A 24,112-nucleotide genomic window follows, 5' to 3' on the forward strand; every position below is an offset into this window, starting at 1 on the left:
CCTTTAGGTAGTGAGTGACAGGGAGCCCCTTTAGGTAGTGAGTGAGTGACAGGGAGCCCCATTAGGAAGTGAGTGAGTGACAGGGAGTCCCTTTAGGTAGTGAGTGAGTGACAGGGAGTCCCTTTAGGTAGTGAGTGAGTGACAGGGAGTCCCTTTAGGTAGTGAGTGAGTGACAGGGAGACCCTTTAGGTAGTGAGTGACAGGGAGGCCCTTTAGGCAGTGGGTGAGTGCCAGGGAGCCCCTTTAGGCAGTGAGTGAGTGACAGGGAGGCCCCTTTAGGTAGTGAGTGAGTGACAGGGAGGCCCCTTTAGGTAGTGAGTGAGTGCCAGGGAGCCCCTTTAGGCAGTGAGTGAGTGACAGGGAGTCCCTTTAGGTAGTAAGTGAGTGACAGGGAGGCCCCTTTAGGAAGTGAGTGAGTGACAGGGAGCCCCTTTAGGAAGTGAGTGAGTGACAGGGAGCCCCTTTAGGAAGTGAGTGTCAGGGAGGCCCCCCCTCTAGCCGCCGCCGCTCCCCCCTCACCTGGCAGTGTATTCAGACCTCAGGATCAGTGGCGACCCGACCAGTACTAGCAGGCGCCGGACGTACCCGCTCGATATGCGGAAGTGATGTCACTTCCGCATATCAGTGCGGGCGCTGGGTCCTAGCGCCCGCACGATTGGTTGCCGGCTCGCTGCCTGATCCTGAGGTTTGAGTGATGCGGCAGCGGCAGCTAGAGGGAGCCGCTGACAGAGGGGGTGGCGGCGCGAAGAAATCCGTGGCACCCCAGGACAGATTGGGGGCACGTGCCCCCCAAAATAGGGCTAGCGACGCCCCTGTTTCTCAGTATTAGTTGGTTTTTGTTTGTCCACCCACCTCTTGAGGAATGACAACAAGTTCTCAATGGGATTAAGATCTGGGGAGTTTCCAGGTCATGGACACAAAATTTAAACATTTTGGTCCCCGAGCCACTTAGTTATCACTTTTGCCTTTTGACACGGTGCTCCATCGTGCTGGAAAATGCATTGTTCTTCACCAAACTGTTGTTGGATTGTTGGAAGAAGTTGCTGTTGGAGGGTGTTTTGGTACCATTCTTTATTCATGGCTGTGTTTTTTGGCAAAATTGTGAGTGAGTCCACTCCCTTGGATGAGAAGCAACCCCACACATGAATGGTTTCAGGATGCTTTACTGTTGGCATGACACAGGACTAATGGTAGCGCTCACCTTTTCTTCTCCTGACAAGCCTTTTTCCAGATGCCCCAAACAATCGGAAAGGGGCTTCATCAGAGAATATAACTTTGCCCCAGTCCTGAGCAGTCCATTCACCATACTTTCTGCAGAAGATCAATCTGTCCCTGATGTTTTTTTGGGAGAGAAGTGGCTTCTTTGCTGCCCTTCTTCTCACTCTATTTAGTAATTAGCACTCATCAGGCAATGTCTATGGGCAACTGACTGCACTCAGACCAAAGGGGGCTGAATAATTACGCACACTGCACTTTGCAGTTATTTATTTGTAAAAAAAAATGTTTGGAATCATGTATGATTTTCATTCCACTTCTCACGTGTACAAAACTTTGTACTGGTCTTTCACATGGAAATCCAATACAATTGATTCATGTTTGTGGCAGTAATATGACAATATGTGGAAAACTTCCAAGGGGGCAGAATACTTTTGCACACCATTGTACATATACATATGATTATGGTAGGGAGTAGATTGTGAGCCCCTCTGAGGGACAGTTAAGTGACAAGAAAATATACTCTGTAGACCGCTGCGTAATATGTCAACGCTATATAAATACTTAAAATAAATAATAAATTACTAGAATATTTGCCTGTACAGCTATACTGTAAAATGCTGCTACTGCTTGTTGCCACCGACTAGATCAGTTTATCCCGCTCAACTTCTGCTGTAGGAGAATTCAAGCAGAAGCATGATTGACTTGATCATGCAAATGTTTTGAACTTTCCTTATTGGCTGGTCACAATCATATGTCATCTTCTTGTTTTAGACAACAGGGGAGAGGTGGCAGCGCATCCTAAAACAAGCATCCGAGTGACTACCAACAGAGGCGTGCACTATGCTTGTTTGGTAATTAGTTAGGCGTTGGGGTCCCTTCCAGAAGGATTACCTCATAGTGGTGGAAGGGTCCAGTACGGAACACTCTGCACGCAAACTGTTTTTGGAATCAAACATCCCCTATAAATGTTAATTTGGTGCATCCGTTTTGAATGCAAGTTGTGTATGCTGCCTATGATTAGGCTCTGCACACCTATGCTGTTAGGGCTCATTTCAACAGGCAGTTTGATCTGTGTGCTCAGCAAGCAGCTACCAGGCAGTTGTGAGAGTTTGAGAGGCTTTTCACTACCTATCAACTGCTTGGGGAAATGAGGCCTTAGTCATTCAGGTGTCTTGGGAAGCGCTGCCACCTCTCCCTGCCATCTTCCTGTTTTAGCCTACACAGGAAGCAGAAACGAGGTATGATCACACCACCCTAGTCAAGACTTATAGATCAACTACTTGACCAAACCGATCACATGCTTCGCCATGCATTCTGCTGGAGGAGAACTTACCATCATCTCTTCGGTCTCTTCTGCTGAGTCGTCATGTTTGTGGAATGTTCAGAATGGATTTTATTGACATAGCTTCTCTTGTCTACATGCAGGGTGACAAGCAAGAAGCACGATTGTGAATCATCAAGACGACAGCCAAGCGTTACACTACAAGGATGAATAGAGAATCTCAACACAGTGTTATTTCCAGGCACGGCTCCGACAAACTGCACAAATGGCTTTTAATATCAGTATAATTTTCATAGACTATTTTTGTGATTTTTATACAACAAAAAGCTCATGAATTGAAGAGTATTTCCTTTAAATATAACTTCTAATTTAAACTGTATTGCGATATCTTTTCTTTTTGACTCCCAACACGGTCTACTGGTTGCTCAAATGTAGAGTGTGACCTGTGATTTTCTCACCATTATTCTTTGATGTTAGTACATACTGTGTATTGTCTGTACTGCTGTTGAACATCCAGTGGTTTCATAATTAGCTTCAGTAGCATCACTGAGGATATTAACCCCCTTGGCGTTTTGATTCTTTCCAGATTTTAGGATCTAAAAGCGGTGCAATTTTTTTGCATGCTTTTAGATCCTAAAATCTGGAAACAAATCATGCTGCCAGGGAGATCTGCAGCAGCTCAGCAATCACTCACCTCCCTGGGATCCAGCGCTGTCGTTTTCCCTCCGTCCCCCGGGTGGTGCTGTAACCCTATAGTGAGATTGCCGGCTGTTGTCATGACGACAGACGATGTTCTCACCAGGGGGAAGCAGAGGCTCGGAGGAGAGGAAGAAGAATGGCGTCCGACGTCTGGATCCCCCGGGAGGTGAGTTAGAACGCCCGCTGCATGCATTGCTCTGCATAGACCGCCCGGCAGCTGCCACGGGTTCAGCTCGGCGCTCCTGTCATGTTTTTCCTACCCCAAGCTGAACATGTGATTACCGCTAAGGAGGTTAAAATACACATGAACTGAGGCTGCCATACTTATTTCCTTTTGAGGCCAGTTTTACACTTGTGGTGTGCGCATGCGGTGCTATGCCCCGCCCTCGCCACATCGCAATGCATAAAACCACAAACGTATAAGGCTGCAGCAGAGTGCACTGACAGGGTTATATGCATAGCGCCGCACTCCCCTCGCCCAGTGACGTACTCCCTGCTGGACAGGAAGTACATCACTAGGATTCCTGTGTTTGTTTCTGCAATGCCGTTGCCAACCTTTTTAAAAGGGATGTGTCGCTCACTGGCATTATTTCCACTGCTGCAAAAGTCCAGCAATAATGCACTGTTGCCCCTGCCAGCTTAAGCACCTCCGTCACAAGCATGTTAAGCATGCTGGGCCCCATTGCCTTGCAATGCGTTACCCTGCGGTAAAACAGGGTATTGCTACGCAGGTTTTCAAAGCAAAAGTAAGAGGAGCCTAAAGGGAACCCGAGGTGAGAGGGATACGGAGGCTGACAAGTTTATTTCCTTTTAAATAATGCACATTGCCTACCTGTCCTGCTGATTCTCTGCTAATACTTTAAAGGGGAACTGAAGTAAGAGGTATACGGAGGCTGCCATATTTATTTCCTTTTAATCAATACCAGTTGCCTGGCAGCCCTGCTGGTCTATTTCTCTGCAGTAGTATCTGAATACCACCAGAAACAAGCATGCAGCTAGTCTTGTCAGATCTGACTTTAAAGTCTGAAACACCTGATCTGCTGCATGCTTGTTCAGGGGCTATGGCTAATAGTATTAGAGGCAAAGGATCAGCAGAGCTGCCAGGCAACTGGTATTGCTTAAAAGGAAATAAACTCTTCAGTTCCCCCTTTAAGCCATAGACCTTGAACAAGCATGCACATCAGATGTCTGTGACAAATCTGACAAGATTTCCTGCATGCATGTTTCAGGCGTGTGATTTAGACCCCACTGACTAGAAAGATCAGCAGGACTGCAAGACAACTGGTATTGTTTAACAGGAAATAAATATGACAGCCTCCATATACCTCTCACTTCACTTGCCCTTTAAGAGTGAACGTGTTTGTTTTGGTTGCCAGCAGGTGTGCCTGACAGAGTCGATGTCCACAACCGAGACTTCACTCCAGCTGTGCTTTTGGGCACTGACAGACAGCTAATAGTCAAACAATAAGATTCATCCCCCAGTGCTTGCATTGAGCACTGGAGAGAAGATGGATGGAGGTATCTGTGAGTTACTTTAGGATGGATGAGGTTGTGCACAGAGGAAAAAGCTGCGCTAGTGCACAGGCCATGCTTCTATACAGAGGGGCACACGGCTGCTTGTAACCTCTGATGAAAATTGTTTAAAGAGTGTTTCCAGTGCAGCGCAGGAGGAGTGTAGAGAGACTGGGAAAGCCTCTGGACCATTTAGAGGCTTCCCCAAATCCCCCCCCCCCCCCCCCCAAAAAAAAAACCACAGGAACAGCGCCCGATGCAGTTAGTCCAGAGATATCAGTAGAGTTTGGGGAGTCTCTCAAAATCCACAGTGACAAATGTAGGATTCTTCTTTCAAGTGATTATCACCACCTCACCACTAAAAGGAGACACTCGCCCTTATCATATGGCTATCTAAGATTGGGTCTGCAGGGCTTGTAGGGTCATTAAGGGCCTTTTTCCACTACCCTGCGATTTGATTCTGATCGCAAATCGCAAGGTACATTAAACTAATGGAGACTGCAGCAGCAATTTCCATTAGCGCGATGCGATTTTGGTCAAAACGCAATCGTCATCCTGCCGCGTTTTGGATGCAATTGAGCCTTTCTATACTGTGTATAGTAGCTCAATCGCATGGTGGAAATTGAAACGTGATTGCAATCGCAAACGCATTTCATAGTGGAGAAGAGCCCTCAAGGCCAGTTTTGCCTGTCACTATCCTCCAGTAACGTCAACATCCTCTGTACTTGTTCCACACAGTACACCTCAAAGATAAAAAATGCATCCCTTCATAGTGTGAAACTATTCAAACGTTACAAATGGTCACTCGCTTGTTAAAGGGGACCTTAACTGAGAGGGATATGGATGTTTCCTTTTAAATAATACAAGCATGGAGATCAGATGATCTGACTGAAGTCAGTCTGGATTAGCTGCATGCTTGTTTCAGGTGAGTGATTCACCCACTACTGCAGCCAAAGAGATCAGCAGGACTTCCAGGCAACTGGTATTGTTTAAAAGGAAACAGCCAAATCCCTCTCAGTTTAGGTTCTTAACCTGCTGGGCGGTCTGGACGAGCACAGCTCGTCCAGTACCGCCGGAGGCTGCCGCTCAGGCCCTGCTGGGCCGATTTGGCTGAAATAAAAAGCAGCACACGCAGCCGGCACTTTGCCAGCCGCGTGTGCTGCCTGATCGCCGCCGCTCTGCGGTGATTCGCCGCGAGCAGCGGCGAAAGAGGGCCCCCCTAGCCGCCTGAGCCCTGCGCAGCCGGAACAAAAAGTTCCGGCCAGCGCTAAGGGCTGGATCGGAGGCGGCTGACGTCACGACGTCGGCTGACGTCGATGACGTCACTCCGCTCGTCGCTATGGCGACGATATAAGCAAAACAAGGAAGGCCGCTCATTGCGGCCTTCCTTGTTTATTCTGGGCGCCGGAGGCGATCGGAAGATCGCCTCCGGAGCGCCCTCTAGTGGGCTTTCATGCAGCCAACTTTCAGTTGGCTGCATGAAATAGTTTTTTTTTTATTAAAAAAAAACCCTCCCGCAGCCTGCCTGGCGATCTTAATAGAACGCCAGGCAGGTTAAAGAGACACTTAAGCCAGAAAAAAAAATGAGTTTTACTCACCTGGGGCTTCTACCAGCCCCCTGCAGCAGTCCTGTGCCCTCGCAGCCACTCACTAATCCTCTGGTACCCCTCTGCCAGCTAGTTTCATTTTTGCCGACAGGCCCGTCAGGACTGCCATGCGTAGCTTTTTCCGCATTCCCGACTGTAATTAGCGCTATTGCGAACCGCAACGCGTACGAAAATACGCGCTGTCGCATTACGCACGCATAGATATGCGGCAACGCGTATTTTTGTACGCATTGCGGCTCGCAATCTTGCAATAGCGCTAATTGCAGTCGGGAATGCGGAAAAAGCTACGCATGGCCAGTCCTGACGGGCCTGTCGGCAAAAACGAAACTAGCTGCTAGAGGGGTACCAGAGGATTAGTGAGTGGCTGTGAGGGCACAGGACTGCTGTAGGGGGCTGGTAGAAGCCCCAGGTGAGTAAAACTCATTTTTTTTTCCTGACTTAAGGTTCACTTTAAGAGGCATTTCACTGCCTATCAACTGCCCATTTCCACTGACGGTTGATAGGCAGTGAAATGCCTCTCACAACTGCTTGCTGCTGCCTGGTAACTGCTTGCTGAGCACACAGTTCAACTGTCCGCAGAAAAGAGGCCTCATACAGGTATAGATCCCTGCATCATCCTGTATGGATGGTCAGTGCGATGTAAATAATTGTAAATAATTTTGAGATGATGCAGGATTATGCAAATTTTGCATGCAAATTTATGCAGTTTGAAGATAGACCAATCAAAATTTACCTAAGCAGGATTTGATTGGCTCATTTTCAAGCTGCATACATTTGTATACAAAGTTGCAGAATACTGTGTCAACTCAAAATAATTTGCATGTCATTGGCCATCCCTATCATCCAGGGGGATTGTACAGATGTAAGGTGGCCATACACTGGTCGTTTTGCCATCAGATTCGACCAACAGATAGATCCCTCTCTGATCGAATCTGATCAGAGAGGGATCGTATGGCTGCCTCTACTGCAAACAGATTGTGAATAGATTTCAGCATGAAACCGATTCACCATCTGTGGAGCGGCTGCCGCCGCCCCCCCCGCCAGCTATACATTACCTGCTCCGGCCGGCGTGAGTCCCCTGGTCTCCGCTGTCTCTTCTCCGGGTCTGGGCTCCTCCAGCTTCACTTTACTTCCTGCTGCTGAGTAGAGCGATGAGGAAAGTTTAAACAGTAGAGGGCGCTCTACTGTTTAAACTTCCTGCCAGCACAAGAAGTTTGAAGCCTGCTGGACTCGGAGCCCAGCGCGGAGACGGAGCAGCGGTGACCAGGGGACTTGCGCCGGCGGAACAGGTAATGTATTGTCGCTGTATTGCATCGGTCGTCAGGGCATCCGAACGCTGCTATCGACGCACTCCCGACCCGCCGGTGATCGAGCGAAACCTTCCGCATGGACAGGAATGACGAGAATGATCGATTTCGGACGGAAATCGATCGTTTAGTCAGTGTTTGCGCGAGGATTTCACAGCCAATTTGATCACAGTGATCACACCACTGTGTATCGGTGGGAAAATCGGTAAGTGTATGGGCCCCTGTAATGTGAACAGTATGGTACCTAATATATCATAATATCTGCACTGCTAAGCTGACACAGTAAAAACAATGTACAATTGATTTAGTTCTGGGAGTACAATTAGCAGAATCGTATGTGTATTTCCACTAGCAAAACTAGCACTGCCTATTGATTTAATTGTACATTAATTGTGTTCACAGTTTTTGCCACGTTTTAAAATCGGACAGGTCTCTGCACATTCCTGCATGGCGCATGTTCAGTTTGCAATGCACTAAAAATCATGAAAAATTGCATGTAAAGGCAGAGCCTCACAAACCTGTATAACGTAGATGTGTCGGTATTTAAACCGGAACTGAAATAATAAAAAAAACCAAAGTGTTTCACTTACCTGGGGCTTCTGCCAGCCCCGTGCCGCCTTCCTGTCCCACGCCGGTCCTCCACGATTCTCCGTTCTCCTATCGCTTTCGGTTCAGTGGACTTGGCGACTGCACCTGCGTTCCCTGGACCACGTGTGTCTTTCTCCACAATAGCGTCCTGTGCTGATAGCGCAGGACGCTAGAAAGATACGCGTGGCTCGGGGCACGCAGGCGCAGTTGCCAATGACTTGTAAGTTGACGGAACGATGGTACCGAAAGCAGCTGGCGGCGGGAGAAAAGAGGATCGTGGAGGACCGGCGCGGGACAGGAAGGCTGCAAGGGGCTGGCAGAAGCCCCAGGTAAGTGAAATACTTTCCTTTTATTATTTCATTTCTGCTGATCATCTAACTTAAGGTACCTTGAGTGGATCAATGATATGAGCAATTTTATATATAACTAAGAAGCGCATTATAGACCACATCACAACCTTGGGAGGATTAATCCTGGAGTTTTTCTATAACGGTGGAGAGTATATGAAATTTTTCTACCTGCCATTGTGGACACACTGGGTCTTTTTTTGAAGGACTCGCAAGTTTTATTCGTTGTAACGCTGCAACCTGAGCTTCCTTTTTTTGCAAAAGTGAACTGCATCCTGGAAACTAAACAAATTTTTCTTGGTGCTGGAAGGCTATATGCGGCAGGTCACGCATAGTGTATGATTGTGTGAATGTGATGGTGGGGTGATTGTGGATAGCTTTTATAAGTATAGGATCCTTTTTAAATTATATTGATTTGTTGACTCATACAATTATCTGATTAAAAAGTAGTTGATATTTTAGAAGCGCATGTTCCTTTTTTTACATTTATTCAATTGAAAGGTTTGTGGAATCCCCTTTTGGAATAGTGCAGCTGAGAAAGCCCACTAGCGCCGCTTCCCACTGAGTTTTTGGAGTTATTTCATTTCTGCTTTAAAGGGATGCGGTGGCAACCCTGAATGAAAGTGAGTGGGGGGGGGGGATGACTGCGAGTAGAGGTAATCGCAATCGCAGTAAAGGTAGCATTTTGAGCGCGTTTGTGCTCAATGCAAAGTATATAAACGCTGCATAAATCGCTTATCAAAGTGATTTTGCAGCCCTTGGGGGGGAGCGATCAGCCTCTTAATAAACTTTATTATACTTACCGGATATCTGTATTTCCTTCTTCTGTCTTTATTCCCACCCCCTAAAGGAAGAGGTCGCAGACGCTTCTCTGATTGGTCATAGAGAGGCACCTATGACCTCTTCCTGTAGGGGGCAGGGCTACGGATGGAAGAAGGATGCCTGGTAAATATAATAAAGTTTTAGGGCTTATTTCACAGTGGGACAGTGCGTTGTGCATTTAGAGGTAACGCTACATGTTACAATGCGATGCTTAAGCTATAAGCGCACGCGGCCTACAAACCAGCAGGCGTGGGGACAGACGTGGCAAGCGGTGGGAGGCAATACAGCGCAACAAGCCGACCCGGCGGCCAACGTTTGGGGTGGAGCCCAAAAAAACTCTATGTGAACAACCTCAGCCTAGCTTGTAAGTGTGCAATCTTTTTATAATTAAAAGTATTTTACAATTTTACACTATGGGAGCTCTGGTATGTCTTTTTTGAGGTGATTAAAAGACCAACAGACAGCAGTTTGGATTTCGGGAGAAGGTTTCCGGTGAAAGGCAGGGGGCGGCCAGATGACCCCATAGGCGCTGAAGACCCACTTGACTGAGGGTCATAATTTAGCGGTGAGTGGCCACTGCGTGGGATGTGGTGGTGGTTTCTTACCGAAAAGGGCACGGTACCCTCCCTGGGTGGAAGTGGAGAGTAACCCTGAATACCAGCTGCATACAAGAAATATTTGTTGGGACTTTTATGAGCGCAGCTAATTTGCACAATATTGGACTTTAGGAATTATATAGCAGCGCACCACCGAGTGTCTTACCACCCTGTAACTTTATATCAGCGCAGTGTTTTGTGATTTTATACAGTAAAGCATACAGGCAATGAAAAGTATGCTTTCCTGTACCTGGTAATGTGTGCATTTAGAGGTAACGCTACATGTTACAATGCGATGCTAACGTCGCACTGTGAACGTCCCATAGGATTAGCATTGCAGTGCGATAAGCTGCGTTATAATACTTTATTAAGCAGCTCCGTAACGTCCCACTGCAAATGAGGCCTTATACAAAAGAACATCACACGAATCGCGAAGCGTCGGATAATCGCGATGTTCGTAAACGCCCTAGAAATCGCTGCACATAGTGCTGCAGTAATTTTGAAAGTGCTGCATCGATTCCTAGGGGGTTCCTAGCTTCACAGTTGCTTATTGCTGCCTGGTAACTGCTCACTGCTGCCTGGCAACTGTTCACTGAGTGTGCAGTTCAGCTTCCTGTGGAAAAGGGCCCCAAATCCAGCCACAGCAAGATTTGGTTAGTCATTTTCAAGATGAAAAAAAAAATTGCATAAATATTTGTATAAAATTTGCATCAAAAATGATTCCTCACAGCTGTGTATAATCAGTACAAAACAATCATAACAAGCTGGGCGGGCAGGAGTTCAGTCAATCCAGGGAATAAACAACCAATGATTACAACATGTTTTCATTTGGGCAAAGTGTTTACTTTTGAACTCGCCAAGCAGCCACTTGTAAATAACGCCTGGTACACACCTTCAATTATAATTGGCCAATCACTGTCCAATTTTACCACTTCCGTGTAGCATGAGATCTTACCTACACAATTTGCTCATAGTATTCAAAATCTGTTGGCCCTCACACTACATGGAAGTAGTAAAATTGGTCAATGATTGGACAATCAAAGTTGAAGGCGTGTAACAGGCTTAAAATTGGCCAATCAAATTGGAAGTGTGTACGCATCCACAGACGGGGAGCACACTTTGCAGAATTGCATGCAAAATCACGCATGTACGGCTGGAATTACACTTGTCTATTAAGCCTCTTTTCCATAGGCAGTTGAACTATGTGCTGAGCAAGCAGTTGCCAGGCAGCAGCAAGCAGTTGTAAGAGTTTCAACTGCCCATGGAAAAGAGGCCTCAGTATTTTTGCATGAGTTTTCTGAGGCCTCTTTTCCACTAACTGTTGAGCTGTGTGCTCAGCAAGCAGTTGCCAGGCAGCAGTGAGCAGTTACCAGGTAGCAGCAAGCAGTTACCAGGCAGCAGCAAGCAGTTGTGACAGTTTGAGAGGCATTTCACTGCCTGTAAACAGTTTGTGGAAAAGAGGCCTGACAGTGCTGAATTGCTGTCAGTTGTCTTCCTGCATGTAAAAAAAACGTATTAAAGAGCGAACTAGCCCATTCATTAAAGAGAACCAGAGATGAACCACCCTCTAGTATTTTACCTTATAAATCAGTGGGAACATGACAGTAAACGCCTAATCTGCCCTTTGTTTCATTGTTCTCTGTGTAATCTGACTGTTATCACCTCTGATAAGAACCCCCGACTGAGAAGTCAGGCTGCTCCGTCTAGCTTTGCTACAGAAAGATTATAGCTAAGTCTGTCTTCTGTGGTGTTATTTCAAGCCCAAGCCTGCCCCCTTGTGGCTTTGCTATAATGACTCAGCAATAATCATTCCCAGCAAAGCCAGATTTAATTGCTCAGTCTGGGATTCTTGTGACTGCTGCTAACAGACACTTTTAGCAGTGAGGATGAAACAGACAGCATGGTAAGTGTTTTCTCTAATGTTCTTACTGATATACATGGTAAAATACACAAGGGTGCTTCGTCTCTGGTTCCCTTTAAAGAAAATCTGTAATGAAAAAAACTCCCCTGGGGGGTACTCACCTCGGGTGGGGGAAGCCTCCGGATCCTATTGAGGCTTCCCCCGTCCTCCTCGGTCCCACGGCGGTGGCGAAAATCCTCCCGGAGCGGCGGCGATGTAAATATTTACCTCTTGGCTCCAGCGCAGGCGCAGTATCCGCTCTTCCCACGGAGATAGGCGGAAATAGCCGATCTCCGTCGGGCCGCTCTACTGCGCAGGCGCAAGTCTACTGCGCAGTAGAGCAGACCCAACGGAGATCGGCTATTTCCGCATATCTCCGTCAGAAGAGCCGCAACAGCACCCGTGCTGGAGCCAGAAAAGGTAAATATTGCACAGCGCGACAAATTGTCGCCTGTGCGTTCCGGGGGATGCAGCGAGACCGCCGTGGGACACAGGAGGACGGGGGAAGCCTCAATAGGGTCCAGAGGCTTCCCCCTACTGATGTGAGTACCCCCAGGGGAACTTATTTCAGTACAGGTTTTCGTTAACAATGGTGTTGTTTTCTTGTGTAGAAAACGCACAGGAAAATAGACAAGTGTGAATCCAGCCATGGGCGCACAAAAATCGCATTGTTTTCCAATGCAATTTTATGTGCGTTTTAAAATAAAATCGCAGAGCAGATTTCTTCTTACCGTATACTGGCCCATATGTAATTAACTTTCTCTCCCGAGTTTTCTCCTAAGTGATATTTTCACTCCATGTCCATAAAATGCTTTTTAGAGCACCAGCAAGGGAGAAAATACTCAGAATAATTTTGATAGTACTCTTTCGTCTACATTTTGGCATTTTACATTTGCAAAGTGCTGAAAGTTATTTTAAAAAGAAGTTGAAAAGTATCTCCTAGTAGTGTTGTCCGGATCATGAACGATTCGGATCGTTGATCCGAATCTATTTTGTGAGTCGAATCATCCGAATCATCAAAATGAGTGATTCGGATCGCAAAGGGGGTGGGGCCAGGTGTAACACGCCCCCTCTCAGCGGGCAGCGGGGTCCTGGAAGCAGAGCAGAGATGGATCGCTCTGTTGAAGGGGAGGCAGCCTTGCACAGCCACAGGTAGATGAGAGAGGGGACATGGGTGCCACTGCCAGATATGTGTAGAGCACGGTGCTGGCTGTAATGTGCTGCTCATTATAGGCTGTCTGTTGCGCAGTTGTGCACAGTGAACACATTGAAAACTTTTGGCACAGCTCAGTAACGTTACAGGCAGCATGCTGGGCTAGGACAGGGGCACTGTGATTGCTTTGCAATATGATCCTCCTGCTGCACTTTACTTCTGGGAATGCTTTGGGGAACGGGAGTTGGGAGTATACAGATGAACATATAGGTGAAATATATGTAAAGCATATGATTGCAGCATGTGGGTATTGTGTGCAAACAAACATGTCTGCTCTCTGCTCGTCCCTCCTCCCTTCTCTGTCCACTCCCTGCCCTCTGTCCATCTTCTCCCCTTCTCTGTGTGTCCATCCCCCTCCCCTTCTCCTGTCCTGCTAGTCATTTCACCCCTGAATGCCTCTCTTGTAAAATGATCCGAGATTCGGATCAAAGATGCCGGATCTTTTCAATGATCTGATTCAAATCATCCGGATGATTGAAAAGATCCGAACTTCGCATCTCTATCTCCTAAGAGAAAAAGTTAATTGCATATGGCCAACTGTATGCAATTCACATGCAATGTTTTCCTATGAGAAATCAAAAACTGCATGTTTTTGTAAAATAAAAGGGGAGAAAAAAGGATCCAACAATGCATTTTAAGCTGTAAATGATTATTGATTAAAATGCATAGTAAAAATGCACAGAAAATGCATGAACAATGCAAACGAAAAACGTAAACACAGGAAAAAAAATAGGCCTGACTAAATTCCATACCGGGGAGCAACCAAACGTCTTGCCTTATAATTTGAAAGAGAAACCGTGACCAATAATTGAACTTCATCCCAATCAGTAGCTGATACCCCCTTTCCCATGAGAAATCTTTTCCTTTTCTCAAACGGATCATCATGGGACTCTGTATGACTAATATTGTGGTGAAACCCCTCCCACAGGAAACTGTGAGCACCATGGTCCTGGCAGTTTCCTGTCTGTGAACCTTGTTGCATTGTGGGAAATAGCTGTTTACAGCTGCCAAAAATAGCAAGCAGCATCTCCTTCCACTGACATCACCTGCCAGCAGTAAAAATGTCACCATGTGATAAAAGTCATAATGTAAATCAAGGAGAGGAAAGCTTTTACAATGGGCAAACACTGACTAAATCATTTATACATAATTATTGTAAAAATGAGGCACTTTTTTTTTTACTTCAAAGTTTTCACTGGAGTTCCTCTTTAACCCCTCCCCATTTTATACTACCGGTACTACTCTCCCTCCTACTCTCTGCAAGTCTGCATGGAACACCTTCTGCCCGGCCACCCTGGCTTCAACACAATTCCGCCCGGATAGAAACGAGCCGCTAGCTACGCGCTGACGTCATAACTGCGGGCCGCCCTCGCGTTGCGTCTGGGCAGGATTAGTTGGGCGTGTTCAGCTGCACGCGGGAGATTACGTCACGGCGGGGGCTACGCGTCCTGCGGTGGAACAGAGTGCGGGATTGAGAGCGTCGCGGGGAGAGTCCCACCTGGCGTAGCACACTGGGACCTGGAGCCACGCCCTACACCGGATTGGGTGGGCGCGCACACCCAGTCGCTCTAGCAGAGGAGACCCGGCTGTCACGAGTTCCCGCTGATACTGCGAGGCCGCCGTCATTCCCGGCCAGCCTGCGTCACTGCCATCCTCGCGCCACCAGCTGGCCCAGAAGCGGAAGTACAGCGCCCGGAGTCGCCTCACAGTCGGGAGGACAAGTTGTCTGAAGGTCCTAGAGGTGAGCAGCCAGCTGGGGGCCCAGAGTCACCGCCAGCCTGGACTTAGCTAGGCCCCAGCCTGCCAGCAGTGTCAGCAGCCATGAGCTCTCCAGTGCAGGGGGCTCCCTGGCCATCCACAGGCATGTCCTACTACTACCCTCAGATTCAGGTGGGCCTGACGGAGCCAGTGATCATCACTGAAGTGAGCAGCCCCCAGAGCCTCTTCTGCCAGCTCCGCAGCATGGCCGGGGAAGTCCAGCGGGTGTCGGGCACCATGCAGAACTTTTACGAGATACAGAGCGGCTGCGGAGAGCCAAACTTTCACCAGCCTTTCCTGCTCGGCCAGCCGTGCGCCGCCCTCGGCCAGGATGGACGCTGGTACCGCTCTCTCCTGCTGGAGATCATCCCGGATAGGCAGCTGGCTATGGTGATCCATGTGGACTCGGGGCGTAGAGAAATTGTCCCCCTCACCTGCCTGCGCAGACTTGCAGCTGAATTTTTCCGTATGCCAGTGGTGACTTTGAGGTGTGCCTTATATGGGGTTTCGGATGGAGGCCTGGGCTGGGAACCTGCACTGGTATCGGAGTTACGTACGTTGGTGCAAGGAAAGCAGCTCCATGCAAAGATTGAGTTCTTCAATTCTTGTGAACATTTATATATGGTCACCCTCTTGGGTGAAAATGGGGACAACCTAAACCAATATTTCAATATACGAATTCAGAGCCTAAGAGCCCCTTCAGTGAATGTCTTTACTGTTCAAACACCACTGCCGCCCAAAGAAAATGGGGTTAAGATTGATTCACAACAGCTACTAAAGCAAGAGGTTTATGTTCCCAGGTTCCCCACCGTTGAGCTGCTGCCTGGCACTTTCTATGATGCTACTGTGGAGTTTACCTTAGATCCTTCCAATTTTTGGATTAGGACGGAAAAAGACTCAGCAAAGCACAAACAGATCCTTGACTCGATCACTAGCATCTATTCCAAAGCTGCCAAGTTAGACGGCATGATAGCCATGCCAGAATTAGGCCAGATATGCTGTGCCAAGTTCCACGACAGTAGGTACTATCGGGCTGAAGTTGTTGCGGTTGAGAAACAGCATGAGAAAAAGATGGTGAAAGTTTACTTTTTGGATCATGGCAATTGTACATTGGTCGACTGGTGCGATGTGAAAGTGTTGCCGGCAGAATTTAAAGCATTGCCTGCACTGGCCAACAAGTGCGCCCTTGTTGACATCCATCCTTTGGGGAAGACTTGGAGTGCTGAGGCAATCCTTAGTTTTAAAGTCGCTGTCATTGATAAAAGGCTTGTTGTTCATGTAGTATCTAAAGTATTTGATAAGTACTTGATAGAAGTCCTTGATCCCTCTAGAATGGAAGAAAGAAGCGTAGGTAAAATATTGTCAGCGGCAGGACATGTAAAATATGAAGAACTTGAAATGGCTGCTCATGTTCCTGGCTTTGAAAGAGCATCCGCAGATGCACTCTATGCAGTTACAAAGAAACAGCCTCTTTCTAAACAGACGTTACCAAAGACAAGCCAGCAGGGAGCTAATGCTACCGTTTCCTGTGATGACGGCACAGATGGTATTCAGTATTCACCTTATGAAGAGCAGTTGTTTGAACCAGGTACCACAGCCGAGGTGTATGTCTCTCATGTAGTAGATCCTGGACTGTTTTGGTGTCAGCTTCGCTCACAGCTCCCTGCACTCACTCATCTAATGGATCTTATACAGGTCCACTGTTCATCTGAAACCTCTCCTTATGACGGTATCTCCCCTGTTTGTCTTGCAAAAAACCCGCAAAATGACATTTGGTACAGAGGGTTTGTCACAGAAATCCCTGTAAGTAAGACGAGGTCAGGATGTGTTGAGGTTTTATACGTTGACTATGGGAATAAAGAACACATTCCCGTTGCTAACCTTCGTGCTATGAATAGCGACTTTTTCCATTTGAAAGCGCAGGCCTTCAAGTGCAGTTTATATAACATGATTGCCCCAAAAGGAGACAACCCTTTCTATTGGGACAGTAAAACCATTACAATGTTCAATGCTTTTATTTTGCAAGCTGAGAAATCAAACGAATTCCACTGTATGTTTTTTGCCACTGCTTTGCTGGACAACGAACTTATTAATATTGTGGACCTGTACACGCCGTTCGACAGCGTTGGAAGTACCTTAGTTAAAAACGGACTTGCAACTTGCCTATTGCATAAGACTCTTGTGCCCTCTGTTCAGCTTCAGTCCTTTTTCTATTCGATGCACGATGTTAAAATAGGCAATGAGGAAGAAATCTATATCACTCATGTCAGCCCTTCTCTGGAATTTTACTGCCAGCTTTCAAGAAGCACGGACACGCTGGATAGAATTTCAGATGCCATTACAAAAACTTGCAAGAAAATTCAGCACTTAAACATGCCTTGCCGTGGTCCCCTGTGCCTCGCAAAGTTTACTGACCAGCAGTGGTACCGCGGTTTCATCCCCTCCAGTAATGAACACTCAGAGGTATTTTTCGTGGATTTCGGCAACACTGAAAAGGTGTCCAAACAAGACCTGCTACCGATTATGCCCAGTGAAAATGACTTGTTGCTTCTTCCTATGCAGGCAATAAAATGCAGGCTATCAGATACCCCAACCAGCACTCCAAAAGAAATCGCCTGTTGGTTTAAGGATGCCGTTTTGGACAAAGCCTTGAGAGCAATAGTGGTTGCCAAAGAGACAGATGGGAAGTTAATTATAGAACTTTTTGATGGAACCGAACAAATCAATGCAATGCTCAAAAAGAAATTAGGTTTAAAGGCTCAGAAAAATTTGGAAATTTCTGCGCCAGCTGTTCAGCCTCGCAATCAGTCAAGCAGCCACTTCAACCAGCTTGAAATGAAACCGTTGAGCAAAATTGGTAATAGAGAGAATAGCAGGCCATATGAGGGGCATAGAGAGCAAGATAATAGCAGGCCATATGAGGGGCATAGAGAAAGAGAGAGTACTAGATCATATGAGGGGCATCGAGAGAGAGAGAAAAGCAGACCATATGAGGGGCATAGGGAAAAAGACAATAGCAGGCCATATGAAGGGCATAGAGAAAGAGAGAATATCAGATCATATGAGGGGCATCAAGAGAGAGAGAAAATCAAATCATACGAGGGGCATCGAGAAGATAGCAGGCCATATGAGGGGCATCGAGAGAGAGAGAATATCAGATCATACGAGGTGCATCGAGAAAATAGCAGGTCATATGAAGGGCAAAGAGCGAGAGAAAATGGCAGGCCATATGAAGGGCATAGAGAGAATACCAGATCATATGAGGGGCATAAAGAAAGAGAGAATACCAGATCATATGAGGGGCATAAAGAAAGAGAGAATACCAGATCATATGAGGGGCAGACTGCTCGGATGAGAGACCCTAATGTTCATCTCACCTCAGAAACCACTAAAGGCCAACAGAGACAAGAACAATCAAAGGCTCAAACAACCTTTGAGCGAAGGCCAGATAAAGATTATGTGACAGAGATGCAAAAACCTATCTCTCAAAGACAAGAAACACCACCTTCATGGGATACTTCAAGAAGTAGGCCAAACCAAGACAAAGTAGCTAGCTTAGATTCAAAACCTTGTGTGCAAAAGCCTATTCAAAAGGAACACGCATGCCTTACTCCGCTTGCCACTGCCAGCAGCCAAAAACCCTCAGTAACAAAGCTAAATGACCTTCCAAAGAAGCAGATCGCCCTAGGCACAAAGCTTCAGGTGTATATATCGCACACAAACACAGTTTTTGACTTTTATGTCCAGATGGATACAGACACTCAGCAGCTGGACGAGATCTCAGAGACTTTAAACGGTGGCAGTCCACTTGATGATCTCTCAGAAAAGCACCTCAGCGTGGGTGACTTAGTCTGTGCTTTCTTTCCCACTGATGGATTGTGCTACCGAGGTGTTGTAAAAGAAAAAACGGCCAATGGCTTAAACATGGAGTATATCGATTATGGTAACACTTCAGTGATCCCCAATGGCAAGACCTATAGCCTTCCTAAAGAGCTGTGTTCCGTGCCCGCAATGAGTATCCACTGCTCCTTAAGTGATCGTGGCAATACAGCCTCTACCGCTGACACCGAGGAGATTCTAAACGCCTTCCTGGAACGGACATCAGAGGCAGAGCTGAATTGCGAATTTATTAAACAGCACAGTGGTAAATGGGAGGTAGTTCTAAGTGATGAGAGAGGCTGTATCAATGACTTGCTGCCTCCACCTCCAGAGGCTGACCTGGTCTCGAAATGTGAAACCAAACAGGATGATGCTCCTGTGATTAAAAGATTCACCTGGAATATTCCACAGCCTGGAAAAGCTGTTAATGTCTTTATAAGTGCTTTCGATGGTCCTGAGTATTTCTGGTGTCAGTTGAGCACAGCAGATCCTGATTTCTTGACCGAAGAGGTGCATAGAGCAGGGGAAGCCTCGACCGCAGATGACCACTTCATTGCAGCCCTTGAAGTCGGGATCCCATGCAATGTCAAGTACAGTGAGGACAGAAGCTGGTACCGAGCTGTTATTACTGAAATGGAGGGGGACTTTTCTAATGTCATTTTTGTGGACTATGGAAATTCAGAAAAAGTTCCCAAAGATCAAGTTCGGCAGCTCCCAAATCAACTTGCCATTGTTCCTGCCCAGGCTTTTCCTTGCGGCCTTGCCGGCTTCAGCTCTGATGCGGGTTCCTGGGCTGCGGAGGCCCTTGATGCTTTTGTGCAGGCTACAGAAGAGACTCTGGAACTGACCGTACAGGACATAAAGACAGATGAGATCGGTAAAATTCCTCTGGCCCTGGTAACGCTGACGTGTGCTGAAAGAAATGTCAATGATGTGATGAAGCAGTTCTGGCTGGAAGGAAAACTCAATCTTGGAGGAGCAGAGCCTGATGACCAAGGTGGGTTCTCCTTTTCACCTTTCCCCTCTATTATTGTTGTTACTGGCTGTAAAGGGATTTAACCACTTCGGTACCAGCAATCTCTGGCCCTTTAAGGAGCAGTGACTGCTGGTACAAAAAAAAATGGGGTCTACCGATGTCACAAGGCAAGGACCAGCCGCTATCGCCGATTGTGTCGCTATGACAGCAGAGCTCTGAGAGTCGGTCAGGAGCTGATTTCATTGGCTCCTGCTTGACCTTGTGATCAATGTGAGCCAATATCGGGAGCCAATGAAATCATCTCCTGTCCTGCTCAAGGAGCTCTGCTATCATACTGATGGCAGGGCGAGTGGGATACAGCGGTGAGCTAATCAAAATCTATGTCCTGGCAGGCATGGCGGCGTAAATTTAAAAGTAAGCGATGTCTGGAAGCAGTTAATCATATGCTTTTTATTTTTTTACCCACTGTTCAGTACAGTTGGATAAGACTAGGAATGATCAATCAGATCCAAATGATTTCTCCCTGCAGACAAATTTCATGTAAAATATTCACAGTTTGAAATTGGAGCAATCGGAGTAACTTAATGTGAATTTTTATTGATCCGAGATGAATCTGCATAATATTTACATGAAATTTAAATTGTTTTCTCCTTGGAAATGGCTTATTCCAAATGACCATCTGCTGTATTATTGGTATTGTTCCATTTCCAAGCTAAACTTGCATAAGGGCTGGTTCACACAGGCAATTGCAGGACGGTTACTGCCGTCTGCGACGCTCTTCGTTTAAAGCGGATCCGAGATGAAAAACTAACTTGTCTATTTATCTTATCTAAAGTTTAGATGGTTTACACAGCAAATCTAGCTGCAAACAGCTTTAATAGAAAATGATTATTTCTTCCTGTGATAAAATGACAGCAGCCATATTGTTTGTAAACATTACACAGAGGCAGGCTTATCTGTATCTTGAGCAAAAAAAACTAATCGCCCCCTACTCCTCTCTCCTTCCCTCTGCCTTTGAAATCTCTGGCTAGTAATACCTCCCCCTTCTCCTGCCCAGACTGAGCTCCCATGAGCCCTTGCTACTGTCTGAAAGTGCCTTGGCTCTCTGAAAACCTGTGGGCGTGGTTTGTTTAGTTTATAGGGAGTTCCAGTATTAAAACAAAAACAAAGTATTTGGCTTGAGGAATGCCCTATAAAAGGAAAGGAACCCAATTATGCAATGAGTAAAAGTTCATCTCGGATCCACTTTAAGCGTTGCCTATTCAAGTGAATTAAAACCATATTTCTAAGAGTGCCACAATTCAATTCCAGTGAAAAGTGTAGCACTAGAACGTGCTTATACAGAGCGTTCATTATGGTTCATACACTTCCAGTTAGACCAGGCATGGGCAAACTTGGCCCTCCAGCTGTTAAGGAACTACAAGTCCCACAATGCATTTGCCTTTATTAGTCATGACTGGCTGTAAGACTCCTGCAATGCATTGTGCGATTTTCCCGCCGATATACAGCAGATTCGGTCACTGCAATCGAATCTGCTTTGAAATCGTAACGCAAACGATTGATTTCCGTCCAAAATCAATCTCTCCCATTGAGCCGTCCGTGCGGAAGATTTTGCTCGATCGCCGGCGGGTCGGGAGTGCGTCAATAGCGGCGTTCGAATGCCCGACGACCGACGCAATACAGCGGCAATACATTACCTGTTCCGCCGCCGCGTGTCCCCTGGACACCGCTGCTCCGTCTCTGCGCTGAGCTCAGAGTCCAGCGGGCTTCACTTCTTCCTGTCCCGGCAGGAAGTTTAACCAGTAGAGCGCCCCTTACTGTTTAAACTTCCCCGGACAGAAAGAAGTGAAGCCAGCCGGAACCCGGAGCCCAGCGGAGAAGGTGACAGCCGGGACACGTACCGGCGGAGCAGGTAATGTATGCGGGGGGGGGGGGGTGCGGCGCAGCACCACCACTGATTGATCGGTTTCATGCTGAAATTGATTCACAATCTGTTTGCAGTAAAGGCAGCCATACGATCCCTCTCTGATCAGATTCAATCAGAGAGGGATCTATCTGTTGGTCGAATCTGATAGCAAATCGACCAGTGTATGGCCACATTTAGACTATACACAAAATATAGTCCAACACAAGTCTTCAGGTTAAAGCCAATTGTCAGTATTGTATGTATGTATGTATGTATGTATAGATAGCGCTTCAGCCTCCTTTAAAACTCCACCACGATCACCCCGTGAGGGAGAAAACTCACCCAATTGCAGTGTCCACTGTTAGGTCCCTATACACTGGTCGATTCTTTCAAATTTATCAATCGATCGATTTGTGGCCGATTTAGATTGATTTGACCTATCTGACAGGATGGAAGAGCTAGGTCGATCTGCTGCTGGCAGCAAGTCGATGGCCCATAGGTTGCATTGGATCAAAAGGTCCAATAATGCATTTAGATAGATTTCATTCTGAAATCTATTGGAAATCTGTTCCTAGTGTGTGGCAGTGGTGGCACACATCAGATTCGACTTGACATGCATCTGACAGAAATCTTATCTGATGCAAATCTATAAGTGTATGGCCACCTTAAGATTGGGCATGAAGCGCTTTTTGAAATCCCTTCGATCACTCCAAATACTGGGTTGTCTCCTCAATTTCAAAGGAGGCATAAGCGCTATCTATACATACGTACAATATTCAAGTGAATTGGCAGTAACCATACCGTTGTTTGAACTAGTGCTGGTTTTCCGATACTGATTTCCCCCCCCCCACTCCAGCCGCTGCTTCCAGGGTCACTTACCGCCAAATATCTGTGTCCCCCTGCGGGGGTGAAAAACGACAATGGCCATTAGAAGCTGCTAAATGCTTTTCTGTACACTTGCTTGTGAACTGGCTCTTGCTTGTGAACTTATCTACTGTTGAAAAGGAACTCCAGTGAAAATAATGTAATAAAAGAAGTACTTCATTTTTACAATAATTATGTATAAATGATTTAGTCAGTGTTTGCCCATTGTAAAATCTTTCCTCTCCCGGATTTACATTCTGACTTTTATCACATGGTGACATTTTTACTGCTGGCAGGTGATGTCAGTGGAAGGAGACATCACACTGTGGGAGGGGTTTCACCACAATATCAGCCATACAGAACCCCCTAATGATCTCTTTGAGAATAAGGAAAAGACTTCTCACCGAAAAGGGGGTATCAGCTACTGATTGGGATGAAGTTAAATTCTTGGTTACGGTTTCTCTTTAACCACTTTGGTATCAGCAGTCTCTGACCCTTTAAGGAGCACAGACCGCTGGTACAACAAACGGGGGCCTACCGACACCACAAGACAAGGACCAGCCGCTACCGCCGATTGTGCCGCTCTCCCGTCGCTGAAGCTGACTCTCTGCTGCTGAGCCGATCAGGAGCCAATGCCTGACCTTGTGGCTCATGGTGTCAGGAGCCAATGACATCAGCTCCTGCCCTGCTCAAGGAGCTTTGCTATCATACCGACGGCAGGGCGAGTAAACAGCTGTTATTTCCTACAATGCAGTGAGGTTCACACTCACAGACAGGAAACTATCAGAACCGTGGTCCTGACATCACACTGTGGAAGGGGTTTCACCACAATATCAGCCATGCAGACCTCTCTGATGATCTGTTTGAGAAAGGGAAAAGATTTATGCCGATCATGCCACATGCTTTTTGAAGTGTGTGATCCAGACACTACTGCAGCCAAAGAATTCAGCAAAATGCCAGGTATTGTTTAAAGGACTTCCGAGGTGAGTAGGGTAAAATAGATTTTACTCACCTGGGGCTTATTCCAGCCCATATCAGTCGTCTCGTGCTCTCGCCACAGCCCGTTCCTCCGCTTGCCGCCTCTGAACATCACAACCCCGCCAACGGGTTGGGTCTTCTGCGCCTGCACGTGCATTCCATCCCCTCACGTCCAGGTCATCTGCCATGTACTGTGCGCAGTAGTTGTGTACAGGTGCAGTACATGGCAGATGATGTGGACTCAAGGGAAAGGAATGCAGGTCCAGAAGACCCAACCCACTGGCGGGGTCGTGATGTTCACAGGCGGCCAGCGGGACAACATGGAGGACCGGGGCTGCGGCGAGGGCACGAGATGGCTGATATGGGCTGGAAGAACCCCCAGGTGAGTGAAATCTTTTACTCTACTCGCCTTGGACGTCCTCTAAAGCAGGGGTCCTCAACCTTTTCCGGCCCGGGGACCGCTTTCCGACCAAATTTTTCCCCGGGGGGTGGCTGTGATAGTGGACAGTCTCGTGCGCAGCGGGTTACTGGGGGGGGGGGGCGCTGGGGTGCAGTGGCATAGCTAGCATAGTTACCCCAGTATAGCTAGTATAGTACCCCAGTATGGGTAGTATAGTGCCCAGTATGGGTAGGTAGTGCCCCAGTATAGCTAGCTAGTGC

At 47.0% G+C, this 24,112-nt stretch overlaps 2 protein-coding genes across 9 annotated transcripts in view; both read left to right on the plus strand.

The window, feature by feature from the left end:
* The window catches only part of SLC25A27 (solute carrier family 25 member 27), a 71,652-nt gene extending 68,773 nt beyond the window's left edge, over window positions 1-2,879 (plus strand). The window contains exon 8 of one of the 2 annotated variants that reach the window (XM_068280183.1): window positions 2,644-2,879. In XM_068280183.1, the coding sequence (XP_068136284.1) occupies window positions 2,644-2,710 (67 nt within the window). In that variant the 3' untranslated portion in view covers window positions 2,711-2,879. The remainder of the gene's footprint in view (window positions 1-2,643) is intronic. The other variant, XM_068280182.1, reaches the window with a different exon arrangement.
* Window positions 2,880-14,503: 11,624 nt separating this feature from the next.
* Window positions 14,504-24,112, plus strand: part of TDRD6 (tudor domain containing 6) — a 65,842-nt gene continuing 56,233 nt past the window's right edge. For all 7 annotated transcript variants that reach the window (XM_068280184.1, XM_068280185.1, XM_068280189.1 and 4 more), the window contains exon 1: window positions 14,504-19,725. In XM_068280184.1, coding sequence (XP_068136285.1) covers window positions 14,913-19,725 — 4,813 coding nt within the window. In that variant the 5' untranslated portion in view covers window positions 14,504-14,912. The remainder of the gene's footprint in view (window positions 19,726-24,112) is intronic.

Source organism: Hyperolius riggenbachi, chromosome 4 (genome assembly GCF_040937935.1).
Source record: "Hyperolius riggenbachi isolate aHypRig1 chromosome 4, aHypRig1.pri, whole genome shotgun sequence".
In the NCBI taxonomy this organism is placed as follows: Eukaryota; Metazoa; Chordata; class Amphibia; order Anura; family Hyperoliidae; genus Hyperolius; species Hyperolius riggenbachi.